The sequence below is a fragment of the Chamaea fasciata genome, unplaced genomic scaffold (assembly GCF_029207755.1).
Source record: "Chamaea fasciata isolate MVZ Bird 193981 ecotype frontalis unplaced genomic scaffold, bChaFas1.0.hap1 SCAF_3, whole genome shotgun sequence".
Taxonomy (NCBI): domain Eukaryota; kingdom Metazoa; phylum Chordata; class Aves; order Passeriformes; family Sylviidae; genus Chamaea; species Chamaea fasciata.
The window spans coordinates 16,172,804-16,187,365 of record NW_027094088.1 but is presented as its reverse complement, the minus strand read 5'-3'; the positions used below and the strand labels follow the sequence as shown (position 1 = coordinate 16,187,365).

Sequence of the window (14,562 nt, the reverse complement as noted above, 5' to 3'; positions counted from 1 at the left end):
TCTGTGGGAATGTGAGTGAACCAACACCTAACTTTGTGCTTCATCAAAGCCCAAAAGCTTTCAGCCTAGGCCAAACTTTTTGCATTTCCCATCTCTTATACTCAGGCATGCAGGATTAAAAAGGAGCAGGGTAGGAGAACATCACAGAGGCTGAGGTGTCATTTCAGTCACTCACCGGAGCATGTAGCTTGAAGACTCTCTTTCAATCTGCCTGAAAAATTAGGTTGTAAGATGCAGTTCTACCAGCTCTCCTGCTGCTGAGTTACCTGTGTGTAATGGGTTTTGCCTTGCATGGTGCTTACCTGCACTGGCTGTGATCAAGCCCTCTGCACAAAAGTCATTTGTGAATTGGCTTCAGCTATGAGGTGTAGCCCTGTTTGTACTTGGCTGTAGCAAGGTGGACAGGTCAGTATTTGGAAGTGCAGCTGTCTCAGAAAACATCTTGTCCATCCAGGGCATGACTGGTACCTAATTTATAACAATAGCAAATAACCAACTCCTAAAGGCCAATCCTGGCAGGTAATGCCATCTACATTCTCATGTGAATTTTAATGCTGTCATATTGCAGGACTGACTGTGCCCACAAACCCAAATTTTGTTTATATGGTGGTGGCTCTGCAGGCTCTCATCTGCCCTCAGCTGCTTTGATGTGGGACACTGTGTTGCATTGGCTTCTCAACAGGCTTGCAATGTGCTGTTCATTCCTTAGGCAATACTTCCTGCCTAGTCAGGCTTCCTGTCCAGAGCTTTCCTGTTGTGGCACGGGCAGCATGGTGGTCATGGATGCACAGATGTAGTAGTTGACTCCCAGGTTATGAAAGAAACTGCTCTGTCGTCATAGTTAATTCTTATGTGTTGCAATGTACAATGCAGACATTTAAGTGTTGTTACTACCCCCAGGGCAGATGGGGAGATAGAGAAGGCATCGCATCCATGCTTGTGACCACAACATGCAGTGTTTTCTAGAAGTTGTTGTACACATTTTCTTGCATTTATGTTGTGTACACATATTTCAGGTTGGGAGCCTGTAACATTCTGTAGAGGAAGTAGTAGAATATTTAATCAGGGGACAAAAGTATCTCAACCTATGATTTTGGCAGTCAAAATATTCACTCTGACAACTTCCACTTCATCCAAGTCAGATTTTGAGCACAAAGTGTAAATCAGACACTATCTGCCTCTGCATCTGTAACTAAGGGAGAGTGTTGGGCGTTGTTTCTGAGCTACTGCTGCAGAAACACAGGCAAGAGAACTTTCCAAAGAAAAATAGCATTTTGAGTTCCTGCTGTCCAAGGGTTCATGTGGGAAAGTTAATTCATACATTTAATGTCTTTTTTAAAAAGTCTGTGGCTCACTGGGATGTAGTAACATCTGCTTTCAGGCACAGTTTATATCAAAGTTTCAGGAACTTAAACAAGTTGCTGAAAAAAATGCAGCAATTTACAGAAGGCAATAAATTATTCAGTCAGCAAAATCAAAACCACAGCTCTTCTATTCACAACTGTTTCTCTGTAAAGCCAATGTACAGAATATTGCAAAAGGAACCTGAAAATCTTTTGTAATATGTTTTTTTCCTAAGTTCTATATATAAAAATTAAATTATGTTGCCCTTTTTTAGTTATTTCATCACTTAGTTTTAAATCTATATATGATTGAAGCAGACAAGCATTTTGGTTAGATAATTCCTTTGCTGATTACCAAAGAAAGCCTTTCATGAAGGTTTTTGTCTTTTTGAGCATCACTTCTTTTGCATCCTCCTAAAAACCCTGAAGCTTCCTTATGATTGATCCTCAGCAATTTCTCCCTGACTCACCCATGGCAGATGATACATGTCTGCACTAAAATTTCGTATTTATCCATAGACAGGGAATTCTTGCCTTCATGGCAAGAATCATGGCAGCTAGGAAGACAGTGGAGTCTTCCCGGAGTAACACCAACTTGTCATCAAAGAATCTTTAGTACATGTGGCAATTGGATCAAGTTCAGATATGTCTTAGGGGAAAGATGTATGACATAGTCCAAAGAAGCAGGCTGGTGATTGGTCTCACAGTCAGGATTAATATTTTCATATAGATCCCAAATTATTTTAGTCTCATATGTTATGCTTTCGTTCACAGTCTCACGTGATATTTACGTGGCATAGCCAAACTTGCGGAAATCAGGCCTGAATTTGTATTGGAATTTCATAATTGCTTACACAAAGAAAAAATGAAAAATAACACTGTCTCTCCTCCTTTCCTTAGTTCTGTAGATGCATCTGAAGCTCAGAGTGTTCCTGGGTTTGTGTGTTTCGTCTCTGCCAAGGATGTTCCTGGCAGTAACATCACTGGCATTGCTAATGATGAGACTGTCTTTGCTAAGGATGTGGTATGTAGCTAAAAATGGCCTTTTTCAATCATGCTGCTCAGGAGATAACATTTCTAATACTGTCCAGTCAAGTCCTCTACCTTAAACAGAGATAATTCTAACTGCACTGGGGTCAATATAAATCTTGGTGCCAAATTCAATAAGGCCCTTTCCCCTGTGCCGCTCTCCTCTGTGTTATCCCCACAATTCTCCTCTATGCTGCAGCCCCCTGGGACAGGCTCACTCACTCAGTTGCCGTCCAAATTTGCTTGTGATTATTTTCTCTGGGCTGATTTTTAATAGACTGGTCTGAACAAACTGCATAGAAGGAATAGATAAAGAGAATTATCATGAGTCTCTCGTCACTGCAAACACACACCCCAAATGATGGTGGATCCCAATCTTGCCTGTAGGTCACCTGTGTGGGTCATATCATCGGTGCAGTCCTTGCAGACACACAGGAACATTCCAGGAGAGCAGCTAAAGCTGTGAAGATTAAGTATGAAGAACTTAAACCTATTGTCACAATTCAGGTAAGATGGCTCAGTTCTGCATCTGCAGTTGGCTTGGGAGCCCCTGATGTCTAGTTCTGTTTTCACACGTGGGGTTACTTAACCCCACGTTTTGTTTGTGGGTGCAGCAGGATATGGATAGAAGGAATAATTTGTGTATTGACATATAAAGAAGGTGCATCTTTGGTGCCCTATTGATTTAGAGTACATTAACTTTTTCTGTGCTATTTAAAGCTGAAACAAATAAACCAAGCTCAGGGAGATAATATTGTGCTCAACAGAAATTTGTTTAAATGAACAAGGTTACTGTGAGTTACATTCTTACCCACAGAGGCTTGCTTTTAATATTCTCTGGTGTGACCCTGCTGGCTTCATTGATATCCATTCCCTCTTCATTCTCTCATTTATAACAAGCAATAATAAGGTGTGAAAATATCTTTTCTAGCTCTGTCACTGCACTGCTTCTCTGTGATTTCTGCAGACCACTTGTCTAGTTTCTAAGCTGGATGAAATTCATTTTCAGGAGTTCACTCCGTGCTGTGAACTGTATGGACACAGTCTTTAAGTGACTTTTCTCAAAGCTGAAGAAATTCATGTCCAAATGCATGATCATTTCATGCTTTTTTTTTTTTTTAAACTAGAAAATTTGTTCACAAGATTTCATTATGAGACAATAAAAGAAAATGATAGTACACAGCTTTCATTTCTAGAAATAAGAAAAATGTACGAAGCCATTTTTAGCAGAGAATTAGAAACATAGGATTCTAATGAAATGTTTTTAATAGTCAGTATTTCATACCATGTATTTTTTAATTTGAATTCTATTCATGTAAGTAGAAACAGTCTGTGCACTGTCTTGTACAGACATTGGTACTGTCATCTAAGGACAGACTTTCGGTTGTTTGCGTCATTTGTGGATTAACAAACAATGTGTGAGACCTTTGCCTTTTGTGAGGCTTCTAGTTGTTTATTCAACCAGGGAACATGAGAGTGGAGCCAAAAACGTGCTGGTTTTTTTTGGTTTTGTTGTTTGATATTTAGTGGGGGTATTTTTCATTTTGGAAAGCTTCAGTTGTGGCAAAAGGAAAATGCCTTTGTTAAACTTCCCTTAGAAACATGATTGTATATTAGCTCAGAAGTGAACTACTTCTGCACTTCCTATCTGAGAGATTTTGTTTTCTCTTTCTCTCTCTTTCTTTAATTTTTTTTAAAATTTTTTTTTCCTTTCCTCCCACCTTATGGGCTACAGACAAGAGTTAATATAAGTTGTAAGTTATAGCTCTGGTTGTTACAGCCCTTGAGGTTCTGGGTCCACAATGTAAAACGAGTCACAAGGAGTACCTTAGATTGTCCAATTATGGTGTTGGCTATGAAATTGCTTTGTTGCCAAAAGTTATTTTGTATCACTTCTGGTCAAGCCTCTTGGCTACTACCATGGAAACTGTCTGATAAGTTTTTGTGTTTTTTATCTTGGATATTTCTTCTTCGGTTAGAGGAAGGTTTGATTTCATTCCACTTAGACAAAAATGTCATTGTGTTGTTCTGTTTCCTAGGAAGCCATTGAGAAACAATCTTTCTTTAAGGATATAAAGAGGATTAATAAGGGAGATGTGAAGAAAGGATTTGAAGAATCTGATCACATTTTGGAAGGTGAGAATAAGCATTAATAATTCTTTTGAAATAGTATAGTTTTTGACAAAAGAAGTCAAGCTCGTTTTTATGCATATGAGATAGAGAGTAAGGCTTGCAGGACTAAATTAATTTCATATAAAGTTTCAGACTGATATACATATTTTATTGTTTCGAACAGATCTGGGTGCTCCCAGCTGTGCCCCCAGAAAACACTCTTTTTTCAATGAAAATATACATTTTTCTTGAGTAAATATTCTGAGCAAAAAAGTGGGTTTTTTCTTTCCTGAAAGTTTTCCCTGTCCAGATATTCTGGTCTAAATCTTATAGATAGCAAATTTCCTTTAATCTGGTGTATGGCTGTATCTTTAGCAAATGGGACACAATGAACAGATCAGGGCCAAGACTAAGAAAGGAGGTTGTTTCTGACATTTAATTGTGTGTAGCATGACTGGAAATTGTACCCTCAGCACTCCCAGATAAGATGTCCTGGGAAAGAGCCACATGCAGTGATAGAGAATTGATTCCCAGTTAGATCATCTTGAGGCATTTTGGGTTTCTATTTTTGTTCTCCTGTTTCAAAGTTTGTAACCTTGTATTTTATCTACTCAGCTAGACTACACTTGATTTATTTTTATTCTTATCTCAGTGGTGTTATTGAGGCAGTCTTGAAAGGCACCAAATACTACATCTTGAGGGATGCTGGATCAATGGTATGGTGTGCAGGCTTACTTTTGAAATGCCAGCCACTTGTGTTTCAGAATGAAGATTTCTAGAAAGTGGAAAGGAAGCATTGTCTGGATTTTTTATTGTGTTTTGTTGTTTTGAGTTTATTTTTTGTTGTTTTTTAAACATTGAACCAGAAGTGTCAGTTTTAGAGCTAGTGATATCCAGTGCTGGGCAAAGCAAAGGGTTGTCAGTTAACACATGTATAAAAGGCAGCAGATTGAAGACAACATGTGATGGGAGACACCTTATAACACCAGGGATGTCCTTTTTATGGGACATTTCTTTCAATTTTCTAGGAGAGATGTACCTTGGTGGTCAGGAGCATTTCTACCTGGAAACTCACTGTACTTTGGCTGTGCCAAAGGGAGAAGATGGTGAGATGGAACTCTTTGTGTCGACCCAAAACCCAATGAAGACACAGGTACTTCTCATTAACCTGATGCCTAAAAGGCATTTGTTTCTCAGTTTCAGACTAGATGAATGGTTGTTTCATAGTTGTTCTTATTTTATTCTTCAATTAAAAAAACACATAGGCCTGGAGTTGGGTATGGGATCTAAAGTCTTTATGCATCCTGCTGGAGTCCTGAATCTCCTTCCAGGTGACAGAGATATTTCTGTTGGCAACCCATCTTTGTTAAGAGACGTTGCTTAGTCCTTTCTGGAGAGGGTCCCAGCTGCTCAGGAGACACGATGTTTGAGTGGCACATCAGAAAAAGAGGTGGTGAAACCACTGGCTGTGCCCCAACTCTCCCATTCCATGGGATAGGCTACTGGCACCATGGGGTGTCCTTGGCCTGTTTACTGGCTCACCAAGACTGTCCAAAGATCTCTCAATGAAGTGAGGGTGGTATCGATGTCAAACCCCATGCTAAATGAGATCTGTGTCTTAGTAACCTCATCTTGTATCAATCTTTTCCTGAATGTGGCCCTGTGTGCTGCAGCACTGTGCCTTTTTCCCTGAGAGATCACACGCTGGGCTTCCCCTCAGAGATCAGATGCTGGGCTTATTGGCTCCAATTGCATCAAATCTGATATTTGCACTGCTGAAATGGTTTCAGGAAGGCAATGTGCTGGCATCTAGTTCTTAATACCAGCTGAGCTCCCTACATGTCCTGTTGTTTTGTTTGTCTTTAGGAGTTTGCTGCTAATGCACTGGGAGTGCCTTCAAATCGGGTTGTGGTTCGAGTTAAAAGAATGGGAGGAGGATTTGGAGGAAAAGAGACTAGGAGTACTATTTTGACATCTGTAGTGGCTGTTGCAGCCTTCAAGTAAGTTTGGGTGTGGGAAAAGGATTTTTTTTCCTTCAGACTGTCCCAGGTTGCCTCTTTGTGGAGCACCATTTGGGCTGGAGCACTTTCAATATTCTGCTTGTCTTCTTACTGTACAACTTTTATAGCAAGCTTGGGATTTTCCAAAGGAGGTGCCTAATGGGTTCTTAACTGATAGGAGGGATTGAACCTGCCCAGAGGGACTAAGTTTATGCAGGAGTGTCAGCTTTTTAATAGGAAAGGGGGAAAAACCTGTCTATTCTTTACTCCTTTGATGCTCTGAAAACTTTTTTATCTCAAATTATTTGCCTCTCCCTCTCACTTCACTCCAAACATCTAGCACCAGCCACATTATTTTTTTTTGTTTAAGAGAATCTCTTCCTTGTTCAAAAGTCTACTACATCAGTCTTGCATCATTATTTGTCTGCTCTTCTGCAAACTCCCTCTTTGGATTTTTCCCTAGGAATGGTGGCAGCCCTTGGAACCCACGCTTTTCAAACCCCTAAAAGCTCAGGGAATGAACCTAGGTTGCCACCCTTTGTGAAGAGTAGATTGGAAATGTGGTCCTGGTTTCTGGAGTTTTGCTGTGGGCTCATGTTCAGCTGTGCAGGTTTTGGGTGAACATGGCCTCTGAGATGCCATTTCTGATGTGCCTGTACCTTGCCCTTCCCAGTACTACCCTTGCTGACAGTGCTAGAGGGATCTTGCAACACAGCAGCAGGTTTGATATGATGCCTTTGGACGAAACAGCCATATGAAACTATGTTTTTAAATTGACTTAATTTTTTTCTGTTCTGAGCAAACAACCTGCATTCTCTAATTAATCAGTAATATATTTGCATTCTTTACTTGTCTTTATCTCTGCCAGTCAAACCACCCTTTGACGTCCTGGAGGTTACAAAATAAACATCTATGACATTTACTAGATACTTGTACAACCTGAAGACAGGCAGGGGGAAGGCAAAATTGTTAGAAAATTAAGAGCAAATTCTACTCTCCCCCTTGTTTCCCTCCTTGATAAAAAATAAGCAAATAAAAAATAAGGTCAAGTTGAAGGCTAGTTAGTACTTTACTTCACGTTATTATATAATTCCTATGGCATTGTCTCTTTCAAAGCCAAGAGAGTGCCTTGAGGAATAATCTGGAAAACAGTGATTGCTCAGTTATTAGCATCTATCTCTATTAGAAATTATCATTTTTTTAAATACAAGAGTCTTTGCAAGAATTTTCACAAACAGGTCCCAGCTTTGGAGATGTTTTTTACTCAGTCTTGTCATTTTCTTAAGAGTAAGATATGTAAACCAAGCAGTTTACCCTTAACTGTCCATTGCCACCCTAGAAAGACAAATAGACGAGTCTTGTTCTGCAGAAACTGTGTTGTGCACTTCAGGCTTTGCCTAAAAAACTGTGTTCTCTAACAGAACTGGCCGTGCAGTGAGGTGCATGCTGGATCGAGATGAGGACATGCTGATAAGTGGGGGGAGACACCCCTTCCTGGGGAGGTACAAGGTATGCACACACGTGAGAAGAATCCATGTGGTCTCACTGCTGTCCCCTGAGACATCAGAGAGTAGTAAAAAAAATAATGTGAAAAAATGTTTCACTGCTGATCTCCCCTGCTGCAAATAGGCCAGGTCAGATGGCCTGTAGCATTTTTCCTGTTAAAGTGCTTCAGAAGTCATTCTGGCTTGGATGGTTCCCTTCTTGTGACCTCAGCATAAATAATTCTGTCTTCCTTGCCACCAAGACTTTGCCCCTGCTGACAATCATATTGCTTTTGGAGGTTCGCCCATTCCTTTAAAGCACCCTTTACACAGCAATGCACTTTGTTAACTTCCTTTCTGCTTCAATCGCCCTCCAACTGCTGCTGCTTTTGAAAGCAAAAACCTGTTAAGGAAATTGTGGCTGTGATAAGTGGCCAGCACTTAATTTAGAGGAGTTCTCTGGAGCAAGATTGACACATGCACAAACCCTTTACTGGAGAACTCCCTCAGCTCCTGGCTGTGCGTGCACTGGGGGCAATCAGTCCTCTCTGCCTGTGCGAGATCCATTCAGTTTTTGGAGGCTAGCACAAACCAGAACATTTTGTAGAAAACTGACTACTGAGGAGACACTCTCTTGACAGGTTGGTTTCATGAAGAATGGGAAAGTCAAGAGTCTGGAGGTGTCATACTACAGCAATGGGGGAAACTCTGTAGACCTCTCTCATGGTGTAAGTAAAATTTTCTGGTGGTTAATTAAGCGGAAGGTGTGTTTCTATGCAACCTTCTGCTCTGCCTTCAGAGAGCTGTTGCCTACAACATTGCATGCACATGCAGCTTTCGACATGACTGAAAACAGATTTTGAAGGCCTTTTGGAGCTTCTACAAATGCTCTGTGAGCCAACTGACCTGCCTTGGCATGTGCCACATAAATTTAATGGATGCTGTAATAACTCAGATTGAGCAAAGCAGTCAAGAATGTTTGCTTTGCATTACAGAGGGCTGTGATGGAAAAGTTGTTCCACAATGCAAGGTGACTGATAAATCCACAGTGCTGAGGAAAGATAGTTCCTTGGAAAAGGAAGCATCCCAATCAATAGGCGGATCAGGGCAGGGTGCCTAAAGCAACAAGCTTGTAAAGGAGTGGCTAAAGCCAACACTGTGCTCACAAGCAGTAAGGACAAAAAATGGGCCCAACTTCTGAGTTTGTCTCCAAGAAGTTTTGCACTGATGAGTAAAAAACTCTCCTTTTCTGTCATGTGAGTGACTAACTCAATAGCCTAGTGTCACTCAGGTTTATTCTAGCTCACTTTGTCCAGTCCACGAAGTCTTGAATAATTTTCTGCAGAAATGGATCCCTTCCCATAGGAAAGGACTGCAAGAGCTCTCTACCATAACCCCATTTGATGCTGGTAATGTGGCTGGTGCTGGGCAGAGCAGAACGACAGGCAAGTGTCTTTGCATAAGCTGAGGGCCTGGTTGAGAGCACATCTATGTAATTGTCTTTTTGACAGTGTCTGAATCAGGGGACTGGAAAGTGCTCCGTGTAGAAATAAGGATGGGTTGTGTGTAATGTCCTCTCTGTGCTGCTGCTGGAAGTGAAGTCTGGAAACACAAGTCAGAAAGAAGCTTTGGCCCTTTCCTGATGTGGACAATAAGTGGACAAAAATCTCAAATCTTGCAGTTCAGTAGTTACTGAAAATCTTTATTTCATATGTTTGCCCTTACTGCCATAGCCCAGTGCTGAGTCATTTGATGTCAGAAAGACTTCTTTTCCAGTAACAGATTATTCAATATAATGAAAAGAAAACACTGTTTCTTCCAGGCAGGTAATGGGATTTACTTACAGTTTGTCTCAGCATGAGCTCAGGGCCAAAAAGGGACTTTGAAGCTCAATCTGTCCCAGAGCCATAAGTGTCAACAGAGAAGTGTGCTTATTGTCCTGTCCTTCAGGAGGACACCACTTGACATTCCATTGCACATGGGAGGCAGTTCTAGCTGCACTTCAGTGCTCATTCAGCTATGTTGACTGCAGCACTGCAGGGTGCAAGAGAAAGTGCTGATTGTTGTAAATTAGCTTCAGAGCTTCCAGTCTGGTTTTGGCACTGGTGAGAAGTCTGACATCCAATCCATGTAAAATATGCCCATTCTTTTTCTTCACCAGGTAATGGACAGAGCCCTGTTACACTTGGATAACTCCTACAACATCCCCAATGTCAGCAGCGTGGGCATTGTTTGCAAGACCAACTTGCCTTCCAACACAGCCTTCCGTGGCTTTGGAGGGCCCCAGGGAATGATGATTGCTGAGTGCTGGATGAGTGACCTTGCTCGGAAGTGTGGCCTGCCACCTGAGGAGGTACAGACCCACTGACACCTTTCCAGGGTGGTGCTGCCTTTGAACAAGCTCTGAGAGATGCATCAGCCACATGAAATTTTTAAGCATAAGAACTTTTTTTTGTGGAGCTCCTAGCAGGATCTCAAATATGTGTGACAGATACATTCTAGCATGGATTATCTTCTGTTTAATTAAATTCCTTGGTAGCCTCAATTTTGTAACATCTGCTTTAAGGATAGACATTAAAAGAAGAAAGTCCAAAGGCACTAGGTACCTTAATCTTACTGACAATGTGCTTTAAATCCCAATCTCTGAAAATGTCCACCTTTAATGTCATAGTTCATGTTTTCCCATAAACAGATATATGCTTGTTAATTGTTTTTCTCCTTGGCTCTTTGTAGAAAGAGCCAAGGAGTAAAATTAGAAACCAACACACTTTAGATCTCATCCCTCCTTGTCTGAAGCATTAAACTTGGCCTGTCCTTTCTACGTCTCTTTGGGAAGGTGCGGAAGCTCAATCTCTACCACGAAGGAGACACAACTCATTTTAACCAAAAGCTGGAGGGATTTACTCTACGAAGATGCTGGGATGAATGTTTGTCCAGCTCCAGCTATCACGCCAGGAAGAAACTGATTGAAGAATTCAACAAGTAGGTGCTCTGGAGTTGTCTTGTCACTGGCTGCACCTGTTGCCTACCAACTTCTGAAGTTCTCTTAGCAACTCGAGTGATGTGAAATCACACCTTATATTTGCAGACTGACTTCTAAGTATTTCTCTTTTTGAAATCCCTTCGTGCTCACTGTCAGAGGAGCTGGTAGTATCAGTGAGCTGGTAGCATAAATAAGGCCAGAATCAGACCTAACATGATGTTATTTTGTAAGTGAAATGTAGCAAAGAAGAGGGAGCCTGCTAAGTCCAGCTAGGATTTTCACATGACTATCAAGGCACTCTGTTCATGCTTTCCTCTGCCTTACAGACATTTTAGTTGGCTTGTATATGACAACTGACCACTTAATAGTATGGATAACTGCTTCTATAATGCTTGCAAAAAGCATCTTCAGTTGGAACTTCTTCTTGTTAGAAGACACAAAGAAAGCCTTTCTTTAATATAAATTAGTGATTAACTCTGTCTATATCATAGTCAGGTATTTAATTTCTATTTGATGCACAGTCACAGGGAGGCACAGTGTTGATTTATGATAAAAGGCTCATGGGTATACAAATAATGTTCTTTCATTGCAGGCAGAACCGCTGGAAAAAGAGAGGGATGAGCATCATTCCTACCAAATTTGGCATCAGTTTCACTGTCCCATTTCTCAACCAGGTCTGTAAATGTCATTTGCCCTTTCACTAGAGAAGCTGGATTTATGCTGCCTCCCCCGAGCCCTCCTCCATTTGTATCAAACTGGAACTTCTTGAAGAAGTAGTAAATTAGTTAAGAAAGAGCACACATTTTTCAAGGCAAAATGAGCATCACAACAGTTACCAGTATGTACTGTCCAAAAGATACCACAATATAGCTACATTTCCATGGTACTGTGTTAGGTTGATTTCCCTGCCTTTCCCAATAGTAGAAACACTGCTCCTGTGTTTGAGCTGATTTGATGGACTGTCACTAGTGTTGGAAAGTTGAGGCAAAGGGTGCATCTGTGTTTCACTGGGACAGGATTGGATTATTTCACCTGTTTTCTCAGCTGAAAATACTGACTGGGGTTTATGTCATTGGGACTTCTAGTGAGTTGGTGAGACTAAATCAAACCTACCTCAAGTGTAAACACTTGGCTTTAGTTGCATCAAAGAACAACCTTAGTCTAGTTCTGAATGAATTCTCTCTGTATTCTGCTAAGTACTCCACTAGTTAATTTATGATGATTAATGTTCCCTGTTGTAGGCTGGAGCTCTGGTCCATGTGTATACAGATGGCTCTGTGTTACTTACACATGGGGGGACTGAGATGGGTCAAGGACTTCACACCAAAATGATCCAGGTAATAATGAGTTTGGGCTTAACTGAGTAAGACATCTTTTCAGGACAATTACACTCTCCCTACAGTATTGCCTCAGACACCTTGACACCTCCTCTGTGTGCATGCAGAGAGTAACAAATCAGGACTAATTCCTTTTCATTGTTTGAGCAGCAGTGCTAGATTTCCAGAGTATTATCACAACTGAGTATTACAATTAGATTCTTCATCATCTTAAATCTCATTATGTAAATAATGCAGGTTATGCTTACAGTTTAACTTCTCTGCAATTTCAGTTCACCTCATAAAGGTACAGTTTACATCCATTTTATACAAAAATTAGTTGTACTGAAAACATATATATCTGCATATGCAAGTGCCTTTGTAGTTAAAAAGGCTTAAGGGAGCAACATTCCTTTGGCAGGAAAATGAAAGGAAAATATCATAGGGCTTTTGATCTTCTGTTTCTTTTAACTGTTGAGAGAAGAATTTAGTCTCATAATAGTGAAGGGAATGTCTGTCATTGTGGTAAAAGTGTATGTGTTCACACACATTCAGTCTGTGAAATGCAAATATAACAATGGTTTGGCTAGTTCCCAGTCCCTGGAACAACTCAGTCTGCAAGAAAAATGAAGTTTATGGTGGGAGAGGGTAGAAGTTGCAATGTGGATCCTGGCAGTGCAAGCAATGACTGACAATGCTCATGGATAAGAAGTGCTGTTTGTTTACCAGTTGTTTACCTTTGCTCCACAGGTTGCTAGCAGGGCTCTGGGAGTCCCCACCTCCAAAATTTACATCAGTGAGACCAGCACAAACACTGTCCCCAATACCTCCCCGACAGCCGCTTCAGTCAGCGCGGACATCAATGGAATGGCCGTCCACGTATGGAAGTTATTTAAAGGAGGGGGTTACAAGGGAGGGCTCCAGGGCATGAAAAGTTGTCCTGTATTTATCCATTGCTTAAGGAAAACAACCATCAAAAGGCAGTCTAAGGATGCCTCATAACTTTACCTGGTATAGCTACCAGTGGCATTAGATTGTGAATGACTGTATTTTTTCAAGTTATTCAAAACTCCTTCAAGTCCTTTGGTAGTTCTAAAAATAGAGTATTTGAGATTGCTTAAAATGAGCACAACAAAGCATCCATTTAAATAGCCAGCTTCTAAGAAATTAATTCAGCCTTATCTATAACATATGTATTTTGCTGCATGTGTTAATAGCAAATGGTTTGAGAGCTGTGCTCCACAAGCTCTAAGTGTTGATCAGCTCAGAGCAAATGTTCTGGTGTAGCAATGGCATGGTCATGGCTGTCTGCCGTGGTGGAGTTACCAATGCATGTATTTGCAGAGTATGTGATTTTTTCATTTTAAAAGAAGAAATTAGTACTGGCCATTCTCAGTTTAAAAGAAAAGGGGAAGTGAAACCTGCCAACTAAAATCATCAGGCGGGTTTTATTCTCTGCACAACTTATCTGAGTAGGTTGAATTTTGGGAAAAAATTTTTTGTTCTTTCAATGTTAAAGGATCATCTTGTAAGCTGCTCTGAGCTGTCCTGTAGAGATGGGGTACCGACAAAGTTAGTGTATAAATGACTGGACTTCTTATATTTTGTCATGGTCCAGAAAGTTCTGTGCTGAATTTGGGATTCCTTTTTGCCATCAGCACAGCCAATCTCCTTTAAAATCCTTTTCAGGCAACATTTCTCCCTATGTAGCAAGACATTCACGCTTGTGAACTTTGTTCCTTTTTATGATTTGCCAAAGTCCTAAAGGCAATATTGGTTTAAATAGATGGTTATTTGAAACTCTTATGGGACTTTTAATGCCATAAGGTAGCTATTCAAATCTTAAAATATTTCTTCTTACTCTCTTTTAGAATGCATGTCAGACTATCTTAAAAAGACTTGAGCCAATCAAACAGTCTAATCCCAAAGGATCCTGGGAAGATTGGGTAAGCTGTTTGTATGTGTCATGAGACAAGTGGACATTGTCAGAGATTGTTTTAGTTGGCAAATCACGTGTGCAGGTGTGTCCTTCAGGCCTTCTGCATGTTTCTAGCATAGATTTGAGCAAAGACCATGAAACACAAACATGGCACTGATTTCCAAGTAATTAAAGCTTGCAAGAGGTCATCCCCAAGACATCAGTTATTACTAATCCTGAGATTTCTCCAAATTTTGGGGCCTGCCTATGACAAACTTCATCAGACAAAAGGCTTGAGTGGTTACATATATCTTTGTAGTCAGGCTACAGTCTTGTAGAGAAGGAAACCTGATTTTTAATGAATGGATTCTGTAGCA

General features: G+C 40.6%; 1 protein-coding gene across 3 annotated transcripts in view; it reads left to right on the top strand.

Annotated features, from left to right (window-relative positions):
• XDH (xanthine dehydrogenase) overlaps window positions 1–14,562 on the top strand; it is a 48,272-nt gene that overhangs the window by 27,344 nt on the left and 6,366 nt on the right. For all 3 annotated transcript variants that reach the window (XM_066178144.1, XM_066178142.1, XM_066178145.1), the window contains 13 exons: window positions 2,244–2,367; window positions 2,760–2,879; window positions 4,412–4,508; window positions 5,513–5,637; window positions 6,351–6,484; window positions 7,906–7,993; window positions 8,610–8,696; window positions 10,130–10,321; window positions 10,805–10,950; window positions 11,544–11,625; window positions 12,193–12,288; window positions 13,018–13,146; window positions 14,139–14,213. In XM_066178144.1, the coding sequence (XP_066034241.1) occupies window positions 2,244–2,367; window positions 2,760–2,879; window positions 4,412–4,508; window positions 5,513–5,637; window positions 6,351–6,484; window positions 7,906–7,993; window positions 8,610–8,696; window positions 10,130–10,321; window positions 10,805–10,950; window positions 11,544–11,625; window positions 12,193–12,288; window positions 13,018–13,146; window positions 14,139–14,213 (1,495 nt within the window). The remainder of the gene's footprint in view (window positions 1–2,243; window positions 2,368–2,759; window positions 2,880–4,411; window positions 4,509–5,512; window positions 5,638–6,350; window positions 6,485–7,905; window positions 7,994–8,609; window positions 8,697–10,129; window positions 10,322–10,804; window positions 10,951–11,543; window positions 11,626–12,192; window positions 12,289–13,017; window positions 13,147–14,138; window positions 14,214–14,562) is intronic.